Source organism: Muscardinus avellanarius, assembly GCF_963383645.1.
Source record: "Muscardinus avellanarius genome assembly, chromosome: 7".
NCBI classification, from domain to species: domain Eukaryota; kingdom Metazoa; phylum Chordata; class Mammalia; order Rodentia; family Gliridae; genus Muscardinus; species Muscardinus avellanarius.
This window is the reverse complement of record NC_137793.1, coordinates 89134245-89152538: the sequence shown is the minus strand read 5'-3', so window position 1 is coordinate 89152538 and position 18294 is coordinate 89134245. Positions and strand designations below refer to the sequence as shown.

At 52.2% G+C, this 18294-nt stretch overlaps 1 protein-coding gene across 1 annotated transcript in view; it reads left to right on the top strand.

Annotated features, from left to right (window-relative positions):
* IGFN1 (immunoglobulin like and fibronectin type III domain containing 1) overlaps positions 1-18294 on the top strand; it is a gene marked incomplete at both ends in the record, with an annotated part of 34026 nt that overhangs the window by 4171 nt on the left and 11561 nt on the right. Inside the window, 16 exons of the mRNA XM_080698738.1 lie at positions 1497-1596; positions 2773-2817; positions 3017-3062; positions 3657-3834; positions 5379-5492; positions 6884-7052; positions 8398-8670; positions 9223-10833; positions 11383-11511; positions 12217-12381; positions 12526-14031; positions 15119-15243; positions 15955-16096; positions 16452-16751; positions 17336-17635; positions 18117-18290. Of these exons, the coding sequence (XP_080554864.1) occupies positions 1497-1596; positions 2773-2817; positions 3017-3062; positions 3657-3834; positions 5379-5492; positions 6884-7052; positions 8398-8670; positions 9223-10833; positions 11383-11511; positions 12217-12381; positions 12526-14031; positions 15119-15243; positions 15955-16096; positions 16452-16751; positions 17336-17635; positions 18117-18290 (5377 nt within the window). The remainder of the gene's footprint in view (positions 1-1496; positions 1597-2772; positions 2818-3016; positions 3063-3656; positions 3835-5378; positions 5493-6883; positions 7053-8397; positions 8671-9222; positions 10834-11382; positions 11512-12216; positions 12382-12525; positions 14032-15118; positions 15244-15954; positions 16097-16451; positions 16752-17335; positions 17636-18116; positions 18291-18294) is intronic.

Genomic DNA, 18294 nt, shown 5'->3' with positions numbered 1-18294 from the left:
CTGTGATAGTTCGACTTAATGATTTTTTTTAACTTTTTGTGTGTGTGTGGTATTGGGGAATCGATAGATCAGGGGTGATCTATCTCTGAATATACCCCAAGTCATTTTTATTTTTAAATTTGAAACAGGATCTCTCCAAATCACTGAGACCAGCCTCAACCTTGCGATCCCCCTGTGGCAGCCTTCCAAGTACTGGGATTATAGGCCTATGCTACTATGCCTGGTGAAATTTTTATTTTATCATGGTGTAAGAGATCTGTGTTTTGAATAGAAATCATACCTCGAAATTTGCATTTTGGTCTTTTTCTGTTCTGGTAATATGCAGTGTGATCTTGTCACACGGGTAGAGGCATCCCCTGGCAACCATGCAGCCATGAGGGGAAACAGAACACACTGTACTCTACAGTGTATTGTATTCAGTGAATTACAGGAGAGACCCCACAGCATATTACAGAATAGTCTTGAGTATCAAATATATTTTCAATTTATGCCATTCTCAACTTATAATGGATTTATCAGGATCTAACCCTATCATAAGTCAAGAATTATCTGTGCTCAATCAATCTTGATTAATATTAGTAATATGCTGGGGGTGGTGGCATATGCCCTATAATTCTAGTACTCAGGATGCTGAGACAGAAGGATGACAGGTTTGAGGCCAGCATGTGGTAAGTTAGAAAGACTGTTTAAAAATAAAAAATAAGCCAGGCATGGTGATACACGCTTGTAATACCAATATTTGGGAGGCTGAGACAGGGGGATCCTGGTTCAAGGACAGCCTCAGCTACTTAGTGAGGCCTCTGCAACTTAGTGAAACCCTGTTTCAAAATAAAGAATAAAAAAATAGGGCTGGGGGTGTAGCTCAGAGGTAGAATGCCCCTGGGTTCAATCCCAGTATTAATAAATAAATAAAAATGAATATATATAGATATTATAATATTATAGACACCAATATATAATGTTATAGATACCAATATATAATATTATGCAATATATGTAGTATTATAGATAACAATAACAATATAGATAATATAGATAACAATATTATAGATAACAATCATGACGCACCTACTATATTCTAGACCCTGGGCTAAACATCTGACATAGATGATATGATTTAATTCTGACCACTCATTACTTTTTGAGGTAGTATCATCTCCATCTTACATGTGAAGAAATTAAAATTCAGAGAAGTTAGGTGACTTGCCTGAGGTCTCACAGCTGGTAACACACAGCAGACATGGTTTTCAGTCCCAGACCCACCTGAGCTCCAAAGCAACCTCTTTCTGAGACACCACATCTCTTCTGATGGCAAAGGTGTCCACCCTCTGTCCAGGTTTTTGTTTTGGTGTCTGTGTTTCCATGTTAAAGACCATGAGCTCTGTGAGGAAGAAGACTGTCCTATTCATCTTTATACCCCCAACACGTGGCCATATCTAGCAAAAGGGGGAGGAGGAAGTGCTAGGCCTGTCCCCCTGCCCTTTGTCTCCCTGCAGATCAACAAGCTGACGGGCGAGGACACGGACCTCTACCGCTGCATAGCAGTGAACATGTATGGAGAGGCCGTGTGCTCAGCGAGGCTCACCGTCATTGAAGGTGGGCTTGTCCCCTGAGTCTGTCTCTTCAGTGCACAGGGCACCCTCAGAGGAGTTGAGGCATGTGGTTGGTGGCCAGAGGGGTGGGAGGAACCTGGGGCTGCTGTTGCCGCTGCATGTGACCAAAACTGCTCGCCCTTGGCAGACCCCCTGCTGCAAATGTTGGGGAACGATGCTCTCTTGGATTCATGGGACTAGGCCAGGACCAGGAAGTTGGATTCTAGTCTTGTATCTCTACTAACCCCCTTCCTCTTCCTCTCTGAGCCTCAGTTTCTTCGCTGTACCTCCTAAGAAAGCTGCTCCAGTCTCTTAATTACTTATGCCTTACAACTGGTTTGTCTACAAGTATAAGAAATTCCTACTAAGGGAAGCCCAAGAAGTGAAGGTGTTTCATTAGTTTGCTTAAGCAAGAAGTCCTGAGATGGGAGTCCAGGGCTCATCCCATGTCTCAGGGTGGTCTCTGCAGAGCCAGATTTCTTCTGTCTCACTGCCCTGCCATCCTTAGCAGGCTGATGCTCACCTTGTGATCATAGCTTGCTGCTGCAGATCCAAACTTAATCCATGCCCAAGGCAGGATCAAGAGGAAGGAGGTGGTCCCGGGACTACCTGTACCTCTTTGGAAGGAAGCAAAGGCTATCCCAGAAATTCCTGGAGGTTTTGCTTATATCTCATTGGCCAGAACTGTGCCATGTGGTCACTACTAGTTGCAAGGGAAGCTGGAAAGGCAAGTATTTTGTTTTTTCCAGCCTCTCCAGGAGAGGCAGGTGATGAAGAAGAGGGTTATGAATGAAGAGAGGAGCAGTGTCTGACACATTTAGCAATGCTGTGCCTGTATCCTGAAATGACAATGCTCAGGCACAGTGGAAGAGCAGCTATTTCTTTAGCCCATTTCACTCATTTATGCCATCTTCCTGGCCCTGTGGACATGTGAATGGGCCTCCCTGTCATGAAGCAATACTCAATCTGGTGTCCCGAGGTCATTTTAAGGCTCTGGGGTGTTGAAGTTCATGCTGGACAGACCTCCACCTGCTCTGTGCCTCTTGCGGGGTGTGGTTTGCCTTAGAGGACAGGGGCTGGTCAAAGCTCTGGGACTCAGTCAGTTTCTTAGGAAATCCATCACGTGTCTTGTCTTTCTCCTGGCCTGTCTACAACTCCCACCTATTCTTGGATGGTCCAGTTGGCTTTCGGAAGACCCGGAAGAGACAAAAGGAACCCCAGGAGGGTAGGTGAATTTGGCAGAAATCTCCTGGGGGCCTCTGGGCACCCATGCGCACCCATGTGCACCTGTGGGTCATCACCAGTTTGCAGGACAGCCCCTTTCAAGAGGGGGATGGTCAGCCCTGGGCCACACAGACAAGCCCTGCCTTAGCCCGAGGTTGCCCATTCCACCTGGGATCAGGGCTGTGTTCTTTCTTCTCTAGATCTCAGGAAGGAGCTCATGGACTTCCGGAAAATGCTGAAAAAGAGGTGGGTCTGGGCCTGTCCAAGGGGATTTTGGCAGCTTCCACTGTCTCCACTTGCTGCTTATTCCAAGAGTAAGCTGGGTTCAGCTCCCACCTCCACCCTCCAACACAGGCAGGGAGCTAGACAACTACTAGCAAATGGGAGGGAGGCAGAAGCACCGAACTGGAAATTCTGGCTCCATTCCCACCACTTTAAAGCACTATATCCTTGAGTTAATCATCTCTTCTCTCCCAGTCTTGACCTCCTCAGTGGTAAAATGGGGTACTCCACTAGGACAATGATTAAGAAAAAAATTTAAAGCAACAGAACAATTCGACCCCATCCTCACCCTACCCAAAGATATCTTACTCAGAAATCAACAATACAAGTTCTTAGGAGCCAAGTTTCTCCTGAAAGCTGCAGCTTTGGAGTGAGGCTCACCCCTCTCATCTCTGGATCCTTCTAGTCTGGACCGTGGTCAGTCCCACCGGTTTCAGGCCCTGTGTCTGTTTCCTCAAGTGCACACAGGGAGCTTTCCTGGACCACTTTGAGTGCCAGGGCTAGATAGCCAACACCTGGAGCTCCTCTGGCTTCTGACCTGCCAGCCCTGCTTCCCAGGGTCCCTCCTCCAGTCCCTGAAAAAAAGATAGAAACTGAGAAGGTGTGGCAGCTGCTGATGGCTGCAGACCGGAAGGACTATGAGAAGCTCTGCATGAAGTATGGCATCGTCGACTTCCGGGGCATGCTGCGCAAGCTGCAGGAGATGAAGAAGGAGCGGGAGGACAAGATGGCACAGGTAACCTTGTCCTGTCCCTGCCCTCTGCACCTGGCACACAGGAACTTAAAGGGGCCAGAGTTGGGCTTGGACACAGGCTTTGGAAAACCCAATATTATCAAGATCCTGCTTCCATTCAGCCCCCAATGAGGTATCATGTTAAGGACCCAGGCTTTCAAGCTGGCACCCAGGCTTTGAAACCTGGTTCTGATACCTGCTAAACTCTGGGACTTCTGTGCCTTGGTTTTCTCTTGTATGAAATGAGAACTACATTTATACCTATTGTCTATAGACCAGGTGTTCCAGGACAGTGGGATAGGTTACTGAGAGACCAAAGAAAATACGTAGAGGTGGCATATGAGACATAAGGCTTTATTGTGAAATGCTTATGGGGAAGATCCATAGATCACAGTCTGAGCAGACAGCACCTCCATCAGTCACAGTCTTCTCCGAGTAGTGGCTCTGCTCCATCATGGCATTTTGTCCACTGGTGACCAGCTGGATGAGTGACGTGTATATTTTCTACAGTGACCTCAATTCTGCACCAGTTGCCCCTGAGAGGTGTGTATGTCTTATATGTCAGGATGCAGAAGCTGTGACATCATCAGTATAAGCTTGCTTAGTTTACATGTGTGACCAGCAACCCAAGGAGCAATTATTCCACTATACATGCAAGAAATTCATTTTCTACAGACAACACTAACTTGCCCTGGTTCTCAGCATACATGAGAGAAAATTGGCGTCATGGTTTATCTAGGCATTCCTGGCCTGGGCTGGTTCTGTTGACTTGGTCAGGTTTCTAGGAACTAAAGTGGCATTCTGGGGACATGGTGCAATGCCCTTCTTTTATTAAAGGATGATACACCAACCCCACAGGGTTACTGAAAGGATAAATAGGAGAACGTATTTAAAGCAAATAGTCTAGCACCTGATACATCATTATAAGGGCCTAATATCAGCCACCATCATCACCAGACATGGGAAACCTGCCTTATTTCTAAAGGCCTCCAGGGAAGGGAATTTCACAATTAACATGAACACTCTGATTCCAGTGTCTCAGACCATACAGGAAGTTTTCCCTGTGTCTAACTTAACTAAAGTAGAAGTCTAAATTTTCTTCTGGAAATGGGAAACAACTTGTTTTATTTATCCTGAAAACTCCTGAAAAGTATTTTATCACTTGGTGGGTGCTTCCTACATAGGGCTTAGCTTTCTCTCCTCCAAGCTTTCTCGTATTGCTTTAACACAGGAGTCAGCACAGAACTTTGCATGCAGTAGGTGCTCAGTTAATGTTTATAAGCTGGAAGAACATATGAATAGAAAAGCCTTACCATATTCTCAGAGCATCCAGATACCTAGAATCCTTTCTTGGTTGCCTTCCAGACCTGATCTCTCATCTTGGAGAATGTCCTTCCTTGAAGGGCTTAAGTTGCCCATTTGTAAAATGGGCAAATGCTTGCTCAATTGGGACATTATGGGCCATGGAACTAGGGCCCCTATAAGGATTGGGAGCGTCCAAAGAGAGGGTTCTGAGAGCTCCCCTAATGGGTGTGTCTTCCCTTTAGTACGTCAATGCCATCTCCAACCTGAGACACATCAGAGTCACTAAGGACGGGGTTGCCACGTTTCACCTGGAGCTGGACCTCAAGGACCTTGAGAGCAAAATTTACTTGTATAAGGTGAGGCTGGAGGGCCGTGGGCTGGGTGACCTGGTAGGGTACTTTAGGTCCTAGGAGGGGAAACAATGAGCCCTTTGGATCCCCAGCAACTAGAGCACACAGGTGGTGAACCTCGCATCCTCTGGAGTTCATGACTGGAGTTTGGTCAAGCCATGGTTTAGATAAATTCATAGGGACTTCTTATCTCTCATTGAGCAACCAGGCTCTCCAGCCAGGCCCAACACTTCCAACTGTGTCTAGTGCCAGAGAAAGTGGGCGAACAGAGAGGTGTGAGAAAGTGTGTCCTTCTCCGTCTGAGCTCCTGCTGCCATCCCTACGCGGGCTCCACCTATCAACTATGTGGGGGTGGGGCAGAAGCCTGTGGTTTCATAGCCAAACACATCCCAGTTCTACTGCTCATAAGCTATATGACCTCAGACACCATACTCATCTTCTCAAATGGGGAGAATGCAGGAGCTGTCTCCCGATGTACTGAAATGCCAAGTGAGATTGTACATGATCTGTCCTTCCCCTTATCTCTGCCTCACACCTGCACCTCTTGCCCATGCTACTCTGTTTCTGCCACCCTGGCCTGGTCCCTTTCCTTTGCTCCCCGTGCCCGCCATGCTCTTCCCTGACAGCCACATGGCTAATTCCCTGTCACCTGCAGTGACATTTCCCTTGACCTTGACCACCCAGGTGACTCAGCTATGTTCCCCAGCTCCACGCTGGCACTCCTGAATCCCTTAATCATTTTCCCCTCTTGTTTCTCCTAATTTTATTTTTCTAATATAAATTATTTGCTTATTTATGATGCTTATTATTTGTCTATGTCTCCCATAGGATTTTAGTTCTCTGAGGACAGACATCATGTTTGTTTTATTTATTGATGTGCTCCATGTACCTAAAATAGTGCCTGGTGCACAGTTGGGCATCTGTTGAGTGTTAGTGATTGTTAATGTTCAGTCAACGGGGAACTCAGCAAACGTGGCTATGTGAATAAATGACTGGGTTTTGCAGAGCCTTAAAGATATTCTCTGAATGTTCCTCTTGGTGAATGAATGAGCTGAGGCCCTGGGCCATAGGGGTTCAAAAACTGCCTTTCCTGCTGCTCCAATAGTAACTTTCCTTCCAGTGTGAGCCAGATTGGCAATCTCAAGTGCTTCTTGGCTTGACACCTGTAGGTTTTCCCCTCATGGTGAGGGCATGGATGCTCCTAGAGCTTGTCTTCCCACCCATGTCACCATCCCTGCTTCCACACCAGCCTGGCTCTGGTCTCCAGCTCTCCCCTTCAGGCCTTTCACAGCTCCAGCCCCTGGACCTGGGCTGACTGTAGCTAGAGAGGGGTGGGGCAGGAAGCTCTGGAGACCCACTAAGTCCCTGAAGGTTCTCTCTTCCTTTTCTGGCCTCAGGATGGTGAGATGATCCCCTATGGCTTTGACAACCAGATCAAACACTGTCTGAGGCGGCTGGGCAAACGCTACCACTTCCAGATCCAGGACCTGCGGCCTGAGGACGCTGGCCTTTACCAGGTCAAAGTGGAGGATGCTGTGGTCTTCTCCACGGAGCTGGAAGCCAGTGGTCAGTGGTCTTCACTGCAGGAGTTTGATTGGGAGAGATCTGTTAGGAGTCGAGTCCATGCCAGTGATATGGTGGGAGGAATAAATGTGATCTGGCCCCATTTCAAAGTCAATCAAGGAAGCCAAGCTGTGCACAGTAGTACAAGCCTGAAATCTCAGTACTTGGGAGGCTGAGTCAGGAGAATTGCAGGTTCGAGGCCAGCCTCAGCAACTTAGCTACTTAAAAAAAAGGCTTTGAATGTAGCTCAGAGGTGGAGAGCTCCTGGGCTTAACCTCTAGTACCATATGGGAAAAAAAATCAAAAGAAAATTGAGGACAGGGATACACTCCATGTGTTTAAATGATGATACTATCTCTTTTCTTAAATCCTTGGTCCAAGTTCTGTCTTCTGTTGGTGCCAAGCTGAGCTTTACTGAGTTACAACCATAGACAGAACCTTCGAGTCATGCCCCTGCCCACAGACCTTCTGCCACACAAGTACTTTCAGATAAGATCCACATTGACTTCATAGTCTCTTAACATAGTTTCATTTCTTTCTGATGCATATCTGTATCTCCTACAACTCCCTGGCAAGAACCCACCTGGGTCAGGTGCACTTGTGCCTGTACAGACCCATCACTTCCCTGCTGCTTGTGCCCCTGAGAGCTGTCCCTCTTCTCTCATCAAACTGGCCCACACTCATGGGGACTTGTGTCCGCATCACCTGAACAGCCCTCGATGATCAAGAAGGTCCTTGGAAGGACAAGGAGAGGTCTAGGGGAAGGAAGCTTCAGGCAGATAAAACATAAAGAACATTGCTAAATCAAGATTAAAGAAAGAGAAGGGAGAGAGGTGTCCAGCAGCCTTGGAGTACCCAGACAGGGCCTGAAAATACCACGATGTGGACAAAGGAGTAGACCTGGAGTCGACCAGACCTGGGTGTGAATCCCAGCTGGCCATCTCAGCTGTGTAAGACTGGGGAAAGTCATTTAACATTTCAAGGCTCAGTTACTAACCTGTGAAAAGGAATTCATAATACCTACCCCAGAGATGACCATAAGGATTAACTAAGATATATAAGAAGCACAAATTCTCAGGATACTGATTTTTTTCATGTACCCACTTTGCCCTCAGGTAGAACTTTTGGGTTTAGAATCATAGAATTCCAAAGCTAAAAACAGCCTTAATTTAGATCATAACCTGAGGATAATCCCTCACTTTACCTGTGTGTAAGGGACTGAAGCCCTGGGACAGGAGGTGGCCCATTTGAATTGACAAAGTTGGTGGCCATGCTGGTTGGAACCTGTGGCATCAGGTTGCGCTATGTCATGACGCCACGCTGACACCCCCTTCCTGCTTCCCTGCAGCCATCCCCCCCAGAGTGGTGGTCCCTCTGGCTGAGGCCCGCTGTGAGGAGCAGGGAGACGCAGTCTTTGAATGCACTCTCTCCAACCCCTGCCCCAGCGCGACCTGGCATTTCCAGCACCGGCCGCTCCGGCTCGGTGACAAATATGAAGTGTCTGTGTCCCCGGATGGGCTGACCCACCGGCTGGTGGTGAAGGGGGCCCGTTTCTCAGACAAGGGCCTCTATTCTCTGGGTACTGGGCTCCACGCCTCTAGCGCCTGGCTGGTGGTTGAAGGTAAGTGGTTGGACCTCTTCTTTTCTCTGCCGCCACCGCGAGGCCTTGGTGAGGGCCGTGGGGCTTCCTTTGCTCAGCTGGTTGTGTTCCAGTGATTCCCTTACTCCGGGAGAATACGGAAAGCTCCTTTGAGATATTTCTTCCTCTTTTCTTTTTTCTTTATTTTTTTATACTGGGTTCAGTATGAACCTAGGAAACTATACATTGAACTTATATAAGGCAGATTGGTCTTTCAAAACCACACAACTGCTTGAAGCTGTTTGATAAGCAAATGACTTTTGGCTTGTGTGTGTGTCAAAACCCTAGGGAACCATGTAGCAGGGTGGGTGGCCTGTGGATACAGGACTGGGAGAGGTGGTAATGGGATTTATCCATCAATCTACTGGCTTCTTTCCCAGGTGGTCAGCTTGCTTCTCCACTGGGGAAAATGAGGGTCAGGCAAAGCAGCTGGGTCTAGCCTGTGTTTGGACTTGATTTAACAGGGGTTTTGGTATTTTCTTTTATCTCTCTATGGGCACATTGACATACCACAAAAATAACACCTCATCGAAGATGGGAAGGATAAAGGCCTTCAGACCACAAGTGCTGACCACCAGCTGCAGAAGCAAGGAGCCCAGGCTTCAGAGGCAGAAGACACCGGGTGCATCAGTGGCAGGGGAGGGAAGCTCAGAAAGCAGAACCGCATGGGGGACTCCCTCGAGGAGGCAGGACCAGCTTCTGGGCTCCAGCTCACAGTGGGCCAAGATAGAGGGGGCCTTGGTAGGAATGGCTACTCCTTGATGGGGCACGAAGGAGCAGATGACTCAGCCTGGGACCCTGGGCAGGAGAGGAAGGGCTTTCTAGAGGCAGAAGGAGGCAGAGTCACTCTTCCCAGGGACAATCAGCCCTACCTAGAGGGAGACTGGGGTGGAAGCCTTCCAGGAAAGTCTCTACAGGGAGAAGGCCCAGAATCAGGGGAGAGATCACAAGGTCACGGCAGAGATGGTGATGGTGGAGGCTGGGGGACAGTAGAAGGCTGGGAGGCTGGGTCCAGTCACCCTCAGGCTGGAGGAATGGAGAGCTGCAGGGAAGGAAAGGAGCCCAGAGAGGTTAGTGGTTGTCAACTGGACATACACAGCCAGGAACTCTGGGCCACTCACCTGGGAACTGAGACAGGAAAAAGGGCCCCAGTAGGACCCCAGTCTGATCCTGAGGGGTTTTGTCTGAACAGGGTGGGCAGAGGGAAGACTTTTCAGGTAGATGACCTGGATGAGATGGAGGGAGGAGCTGGTCTGAATGGGGAGAGGAGAGGAACAAGGGCTGGATGGGCCAGTGGGACCCACCCAGGGGGAGCTGTAGAGAGTAGTGGGGCAGGCGGTCTTGGCACCTTGGAGCTCCCTGGAGAAAGAAATGCTGGCTTCAAGGCAGGCAGGGGCCCTGAGTCCCGGGGCTCTTGGGGAAGTAGCGATGCTGACCTTGGGGAAGCCAGGGGCTTCTGTGAGCCAGGGGAGCATTTGAGACAGACATCTGGAGGCAAGTCCCTCCAGAAATCTTCACTATCTGAGGACAGGACACTTGTCCCTGGGGACAGAAGTCCTGAGACCAAAGGTGAGGGCTCCCTGAAGGAGGCAGGTGACCGAAGGCCAGGGAAGTCTGGAGTTGGGGGAAGAGGCTATGGACCTGGCTCTGGAGGCCCAGGGGATCCCAGAGACTGGGAAAGTGGTCTACAAGCACTCCAGGGAAGGGGTGGCCAGCTCAAAGCTGGGGCCCTGGACAGGACATGGGATGGCTCCAGAAGCTTCCAGTATCCCCATGGTTGGACAGAGGGGCAGAGGGGATCAGGGGGACCCAGCAGAACCGAAGCTGAGGGCACAGGTCCCTGGAATGACACATGGTCCAGCTTCAGAGAGACTGGGTCCCACCTTGGGCCCGGAGTGCTGGAGTCCAGTGGAAGGGAAGGGGCTATGCTTGGTGCCCCAGTAGCTGAGCTGATGGAGTCTGGTCAGGGGGTAGATGTCAGAAGTCACAGGCTATTTCAATCTCCAGGCCTAGGTGCTCAGAGGCCTGGGGGACCACTAGGAGACACAGAAGGATTAAGAGACGCAGTGGCAATAGGGTCTGAACCAGATTTCTGGAATGGGTCAGGGACCTCCAGGGAAAAAGAAGCCAGAGGCGAGACGGACTGTAAGTATGGCTTAGGAGGTTGGGAGAGAGAGGAATCTAGGTATGGGGATGGCTCGGGGTATTCTAAGGGAAAAGGCTCTAGAAATGGGGCTAGTTATAATGAAGGCTCACGGGTGCCAGGGGAAGCAGGGTCTGAGCCTGGGGCCGGTTGTCGAGTCTCCTCTGGGTCACCTATGGGAACAGACTCTGAGCAAGGGGGTATGTACAGGCATGGCTCAGAGGGGGGAATGTGGTCTAGAAACAAAGATGGTGGCAGTCCTGTAGGAGAGGGGTCTGGGAGAGATGCTGGCCTCAGGGATGGTTCACATGGCCCTGATGGAATGCCCATGAATAAAACCTGGAATTGGGGTGCATCCCAAGGCAAGGGGCAGACGGTACCTGGGGGAAGGCACTTAGGGAGTCCTGGGACAGTGAGGTCTGTGGGCAGAGGTGGTCTCGAGGGCTCTGGAACAGTGGAGACTGTCAGGGAGGGACATGTGGAAGCTGAACCAGAGGAGTCTGGAACAATAAGGCCTTGGGGTCAGACTGGAGATTTGGGGACCTTCACAGGCTCCAGAGTCCTGGAGGCTCTTGGAGAGGGGGGCTATGAAGGTGGCACTGGGGACCCAGGAGCCATGGAGCCAGGGTCTCTGAAGGCAGGGGGCAAAGAGGGTGATGGAGATAGAACCAGGTTCCTCGGTATCGGGGCCTCTGGAGCTAGAACAGAGCACTGGGATGATACCAGGCACCCTGAGACGCTTGTGCCTCATTCTGGGGCCAGTTCTGAGAGCCAGTGGACTCGTGGGTTTGGTGATGTGCTGGGTTATGGATCTCAAATTCCAGAGCCTCAGGAAACTGGAGGAAAAACAGCTTGTGCAGAAGGGTCGAGGGGTCTTGGGCTAGGAAGAGCAGGGCCAGAGGATGAGGCAGGCTTCAGAGATGGCTCCGGAAGCCTCAGAGGAATGGGAGAAGCAGATAAAGCAGATTATAGGAATGGTGTTGGAGGCTCTGGGGGCATGGAGTTGAGGGGCAATGCAGGTTATAGGGGTGGTATTGGAGGTTCCGAGAGCATGGATCTGGGGAGTAAAGCAGGTTATAGGGGTGGTATTGGAGGCTCTGGGGACATGGGGCTAGGGGGTGAGGCAGGTTATAGGGGTGGCAGCGTAGGCTCTAGAGACATGGAGTTGGGGGGTGAGGCAGGTCATAGGGGTTGTATTGGAAGTTCTGGGGGCATGAGGTTGAAGGGTGAGGCAGGTTATAAGGATGATTTTGGAGGCTCTGGGGACATGGGGTCGGGGGGTAAGGCAGGTTATAGAGGTGGTATTGGAAGTTCTGGGGGTATAAAATCAAGGGGTGAAGCATGTTGGAGAGATGTTTTAGGGGACGCTGGGAAGATTTCATCAGGAAGTGAGGCAGGTAATAGGGGTGCTGTGGAGTGTTCTGGGGATATTTTGTCACAGAATGAGGCAGGGTTTAGGGATGGTTTGGGGGGGACTGGAGGAATGGGGCCAGGAAGTAAGGTTGATTATAGGGGAGGCTCAGGAGAACTTAGGGAAATGGGGCCAGAGAGTGAGATGTGCCGAGATGGATCTGGGAATTTTGGAGTACCAGTCTCACTGTCTGGAATGAGACACAAGGCAGAACCCAGAGACCATGAAGCCAGGCATGGGTCAGGATATAGGGTAGCTTCAGAGGGTGGCACAATCTCCAAAGATGGTCCAGAAAAGGACAGGAGAATGGAGCTTGCCCACAGGGTAGGTCCTGGGGTGGGCTCTGGGATGGCTGGATCTCTGGGCACTGCAGCTGGTGCAGCACACAGGGGTGACTGCATGGGCCAGGGGAGGCTGGGGCCACAGGGAGGGCCACAGACTCTTCCAAATGGACGGGGCTCCAAGAATAGTCTTGGGGGCTATGGACCCTCAGGGACTCCAGGAGCCTTGTCAGCTGTTGCTTTCAAGGGAAAACCAGATGTCAGAGAGTGGCAAGATGGCTCTGGGATCCCAGGGTCTCCTAGGGACCCTCCTCAGGGGGAAGGCAGGTTTGCAGACCAAGAAGGCTTGGGGGATTCTGCGTTTCTTGATGGTAGAGGGACATTGAAGGGTGAGACCTGGGACAGGACAGCTGATCTAGAGTCTGGACATGAACGGGGCTCCTGGAAAGCAGACTCTGGGAAAACAGGCAGGGCTGGAGAGTCTGGCCAGGGAGGACTGGCTGCTCAGGGAGGTGGGAACCCACTGCTGGGAGGCAGAAGGACAGGAGCAGTTTCTGGGAGCTCAGCAAGGACAGGACAGATTATAGACAGCAGCTCTGTGCCTCGAGGAAAGAGCCAGTTAACTTTAGGACCTGCTGGTGGTCAAGGGGTGAACAATGCTTGGGCTCCAGACTGGGAAGGCCAGGGCTTTGACCACAATAGCATAGGTGCTGGGGACCAGCTCTCAGGCTCCATGGCTCCCAGTTCTCTGCAGGAGAAAGATGCTGCTTTTAGGGAAACCCATGAGGGGCTGGGAGGCTCTCGGGGTAGAGAGCATGCACCAGGCCAAGAGGCCTCTAGTGGATGCCAAGGCCCAGGGTCCCTGGAAAACAAAGGTTTGAGTTCTGAAAGAGGTGGGCGTGATGCTGCAGAGGACCCAGGTGGCCTAGGGATGGGGAATTCCACTGAGTTGGGGGATGGCTTCGCTCCGAAGCCCGGGGAGTCAGGACTGCGGGTAGCCTGGAACAACTCAGATGGCTCCATTCACAGCAAAGTTTCTGAAGGTGACTTAGGTGGGATCCAGGGGCCCAGCTCTCAGCTAGGCAAAGGACAGGGGGGAGGAAGGCATTCTCTTGGAGAGCAGGGGTTGTTGGGGACTGAGAAGGGCAAGAACCAAGGTCCTGGGACCTTAAATGAATATGATAGGTGGGGGATGGAAGAGTCCAGTGGGAGGCCAGGTCCCGACAGGAGTAGGTGTCAGGGACAGTTTGGGGTTGAGGTTGGTGCAACAGAGAGAGGGGGTGCAAAGGAGGCCAGAGACAAGGGGTGGCCCCCTGGCAGTGAAAACAGAAGGCACCCTGGGGAGACTCAGAATGCAGATGAAAGCCGGGGGCCTCCCAGGCATCTTGGCAGCAGGAAAGGTGCGAAAGAGGGCAAGTTGGATGTTTGTGGCAAGGGGCAAGATGCTACCCAGAGTCCCAGATCCAGATACGAGCCCGGCACTGGCGGTTTCTCCACGGAGGCTCGAGGTAGGTCTTCCCGGCCGGGTTGGCTCCCATAGTGTAAAGCTGGGGCAGGGGTTCTTCCTGGGCACTGCAATGCCTGGACCAGTCCCAGTTCTCCCTGTTAGTACTCCCATTTTCAGGAGCTTCTTGCAAATTCAGGCAGCAGCTCTTGCTCTGTGTGTAGGTGGGATCCTGGGCACCTGGTCTCCATACCCTAGGTCCAGAGTTGCTGGCTTAACTCTCTGAGGGTGACCCCGACTATCTTTCTTTCTTGCTTTCTTGCTTTCTTGCTTTTTTTTTTTTTTTTTTTTTTGGTGGTATGGGGTTCCTGGAAGCCCTTCTACCTCCGGGCTACACTCCCAGACCTATTTTTTAATATATTTTTATTTGGAAACAGGGTCTCAAAAGCCAGTGCGCGCGGCTGGCTTCGAACCTGCGTGAACCTCCTGTCTCTGCCTCCCAAGCGCGGGGATTACAAGCGTGCGCCACCACGCCCGGCCTGACCCCGACTTCTTATTTGTGTGACTGGAGGTGGGGGGCTTACCAGAGGCTCTGCTCCAGCAGTGCTCGGGACGGCAGGATGAAAAAATGCCCCCGAGAATTTATTTCTGATCTCAAAGAGGCGAGAGAGGAGAAGGCAAGAGAGGCAACTCCCTGGACAAAACTCAGCTCCTTTTATTTCACATTTACAAGGTCATGATCTGGTCAAGTTCTTCTTTGTCTCTAGCTGTAGAAGTGGGGCGTTATGTTAGGAATGTTCTAGAAGGTAAGTTTTTGGCAGCTTTAGAAGGGCATCAGAGATGGCCGCCTTCAGCTTTCCCCTTGGGGTGGCCTTCCGTCCTTCAGCAAAGCAAGCTGAAACAATTACAGGACAGAGTGCAGTAGCTTAGACAGCAGAGATGCACTGAGGCCACTGTCTTCAGGCCCTCAAGAAAGGCAGCCTTCTGCCAAAGCAAACAGAAGCTCAAAAATCCTTTAACCAATGCTTTTTAGACTTTGAACAGTTTCCCACAGCTCAGCGCAGTTGGCAGGACCATGCAGAGCCCCAAGGGGCAGGACGGGCCATGGCCTAGGAGGCTGGGCCTCGAGGACCCCCTCTGTGTCTTTCCAGGCTCCACCGGCTGCTTCTGTCAGGGCCTGGCTGACGTGGAGGTGCAGCCCGGGGAGGCCGCGGTGTTCTCCTGCACCCTGACCAGTGACCTGGGACCTGGAGCCTGGTTTAAAGATGGAGTCCAGGTACTGGCCCCTCACACCTTGTCCTGACCAACCAATGTGAGGCAGAGGTCGGGGAACAGGGATAAAGTAGAAACGAAGTAGAAGGTAGAGGTTTCTCAAGAAAGTCGTTTTATTTAAATTTTTACACTCCTTATTTTACTTATATGCCCACCTTTAGAGAAGTTTAAATAGCCAGCAACTTGGTGTGCTTAAAATAAAATTTTTCTAAATGAATGTCTACATTCATTTAGAAAATGCTCACTCCTCTCTTGACACACCCTTGTTCTCCTCCCACCAACAAAATATGTCTCTTATACTCACACGTGCTGAATGCCATCACTGTGCAAAGCCTTGTACAAATGCCACCTTCCCTCCCCAACCAGGTGGGCTCTGTTGTCTGCCCGACAGCCTCTCTGTGCTCCGGCCTGGCTGCCTGTTGGGATGAGGCACAGCGCAGTGGCTCAGAGCATGGTTTTGATATCCGTGGGATCTGCTTTCAGATCCTTACTCTGCCAATACCGATTGTGTTACCTTGGACTAATAATCCTACTTACCTGAGAGGGTTGTTGTGACAGTTAAATGAGGTAGGATTATTAAGTGGTCAGCACTCAGTTCCTGTCCTGTTAACAGGGGACTCCAGCAAGTGCTCCAGCAGGGCGCCCTGGGTAACTGGCCTGGGGTAGCTGGTGGGTGGGAGTGACCGGCTCCCGCTGTTCTGGCCCTTGTCTCCAGCTCACTGCCCAGGATGGAGCCATCTTTGAGCAAGACGGGCTCACGTATCGACTCCTCATCGCTCACGTGCAGGGGATCCAAGCCGGGAGATATACCTTTGTGGCCGGCAACCAGCAGAGTGAGGCCACCCTGACCATCCAGGGTGAGGCCCAGCCCTGCCCTTCCCCGTCCTGCAGTCTCTGATCCAGGTGATGCGCTTCTCTACAACCCCCCCTGAATGTGTGGCCAGCCTGCAGCCTTCTCAATCTGAGATCATCTTAAAAGCCTATGCTCGCCCCATTCCAACATCTTATCTCTTTCCTTGTCAGAAAGTCCTTGAGGAGGTCTACCCCTGGTCCCTCCGGCTGCAGTAAAGCCTACTCCCCTTGTTAACCCCCGTGACGTGGGGTAGGGAGTTCCTTACTCTGCACCTGATCTTCCTTCTCTGGGTTCCTCATTCCATGTTTCCTGGGTCCCCGTGCCTGATCTTTGACTCCCTTGCCCTGTTTTTTCTCTAGATCCCCCCATCATTGCTCCAGACGTGGCAGAGAAGCTGAGGGAGCCACTGGTGGTCAAGGCTGGGAGGCCGGTGACAGTGAAGATCCCTTTCCAGAGCCACCTCCCTGTTCAGGCTGCCTGGAGGAAGGACGGGGCTGAAGTGGCCGGCAGCAGCCGTGGGGGGGCCCAGGTGGCCGTGGGGGATGGCTACACACGGCTGTGTCTTCCCAGCGCAGACAGGAAGGACGGTGGCCAGTACAGCGTGATGCTGAGGAGCGAGGGAGGCTGTGTGAGGGCCGAGCTCACCCTGCAAGTCATAGGTGCCAACCCCAGCCTTCTCCCCCACCAAGGCCTGAGGGTCCCCAGGACCCCAGGCCCTCCCTGCCAGCAAAGGCAGGTCCAGGGCATGGTCTCTGCTGACTCCCATCCCCATTTGCATGCTAGTTAATCCTCTCCTATCTGTCCTTTCCATACTGGGTATGAAAAGCAATTTGGATGAAGAGGGGCTGGGCTCCTGCTAAGGAGCCCTACAAGCCCTAATACGCTGCTGGGCCCAGGGAAGTTGCTGGGCTGGGACGGCGGCCCTCCTCTTGAGTGCCAGCGAGGCAAGACAGCTATGTCCAATAGGCTGAGCTAGTGCCCATCCTGGACACTTGGTGGTGGGGCTGGGTGCAGGCCGGTGCATCCCAGGACATACCTCTGGCTCTGGGCGTGCATGTGTTGAGGGGGTAGAGACCAGGGACACCTGGCTGTCTCAGGAAAAATGTGTCCCTCTGGGTAGTGCTCAAGGCACTCTGGGCAGTCTACCCCTTGCAGGCTTGTCCACTGAAGAGGAGGAAGATCAACATGGCTCCCCTCCAACTTCTCTGACCCACTTCTCCTGCTTCTCTCTGTGGGTCCCCAGATAAGCCTCAGCCCCCACAGGGCCCCCTGGAGGTGCAGGATTGCCACGGGACTGGCGTCTACCTTCACTGGCGGCCCCCGAGGGATGATGGGGGCCAAGCCTTGGAGCACTACGTGGTGGAGAGGAGGCAGGCTGGCAGGAGCACGTGGCTGAAGGTGGGCGAGCCGGCCCCAGATAGCACCACCTTCACTGACTTGGGCGTGGAGCGGGGCCGCAAGTACACCTTCCGCGTGCGGGCTGTGACCTCGGAGGGGGCTGGAGAGGCTCTGGAGTCTGAGGAGGTGCTGGTGGCTCCTGAGGGTAAGAGAAGAGGCTGTGGCTGGAGGTGGGAACTCTCTCCGCCACCCACTGTCCCTAAGGTCAGGCAGGCCTGAGGCTGAGGGACAACGGCTTGTGCCGGGCATGAGGCCCTGGAGGGCACCGTGGGAACTCCTTAACCTCAGCTCCTTACCTGGGATCTGAGGGGGTCTGGAGGAGTGAGGGGAGGTCCTGGCTAGAGGTCGGTACCCATCTCCAGCAGATGTCCCTAGTCTGGAACATCCTGCCAGGGACCATGGAAGTGGCTTTAGACTCTGAGGCCAAAGTGCCTTCGCTGTCCCATCATTCCTGCCCCAGAGCAACCAAAACTGTGTCCCAGAGCAGACTAGTTCTGTCCTGACACTCTCCAGGAAAGAACAGGACGTGGTCCTGCTCCCAGATGCCCCTGCCTTCTACCCTAGGACCTCCCCATGAGCTGGCACCATGCCCCAGGCCCTGGCTGACCTGCCTGCTCTATCCCCAGCACTCCCAGGGCCCCCCTCTACCCCAGCCATCCTGTCGGCCTCCAGCCAGGCCATCACCCTGATGTGGACGGCACCTCGGGGCCCTAGCAGTGTCCACATCCTGGGCTACCTCATTGAGAAGCGCAAGAGGGGGAGCAACACTTGGACGGCAGTGAATGACCAGCCCGTGTCTGGTGA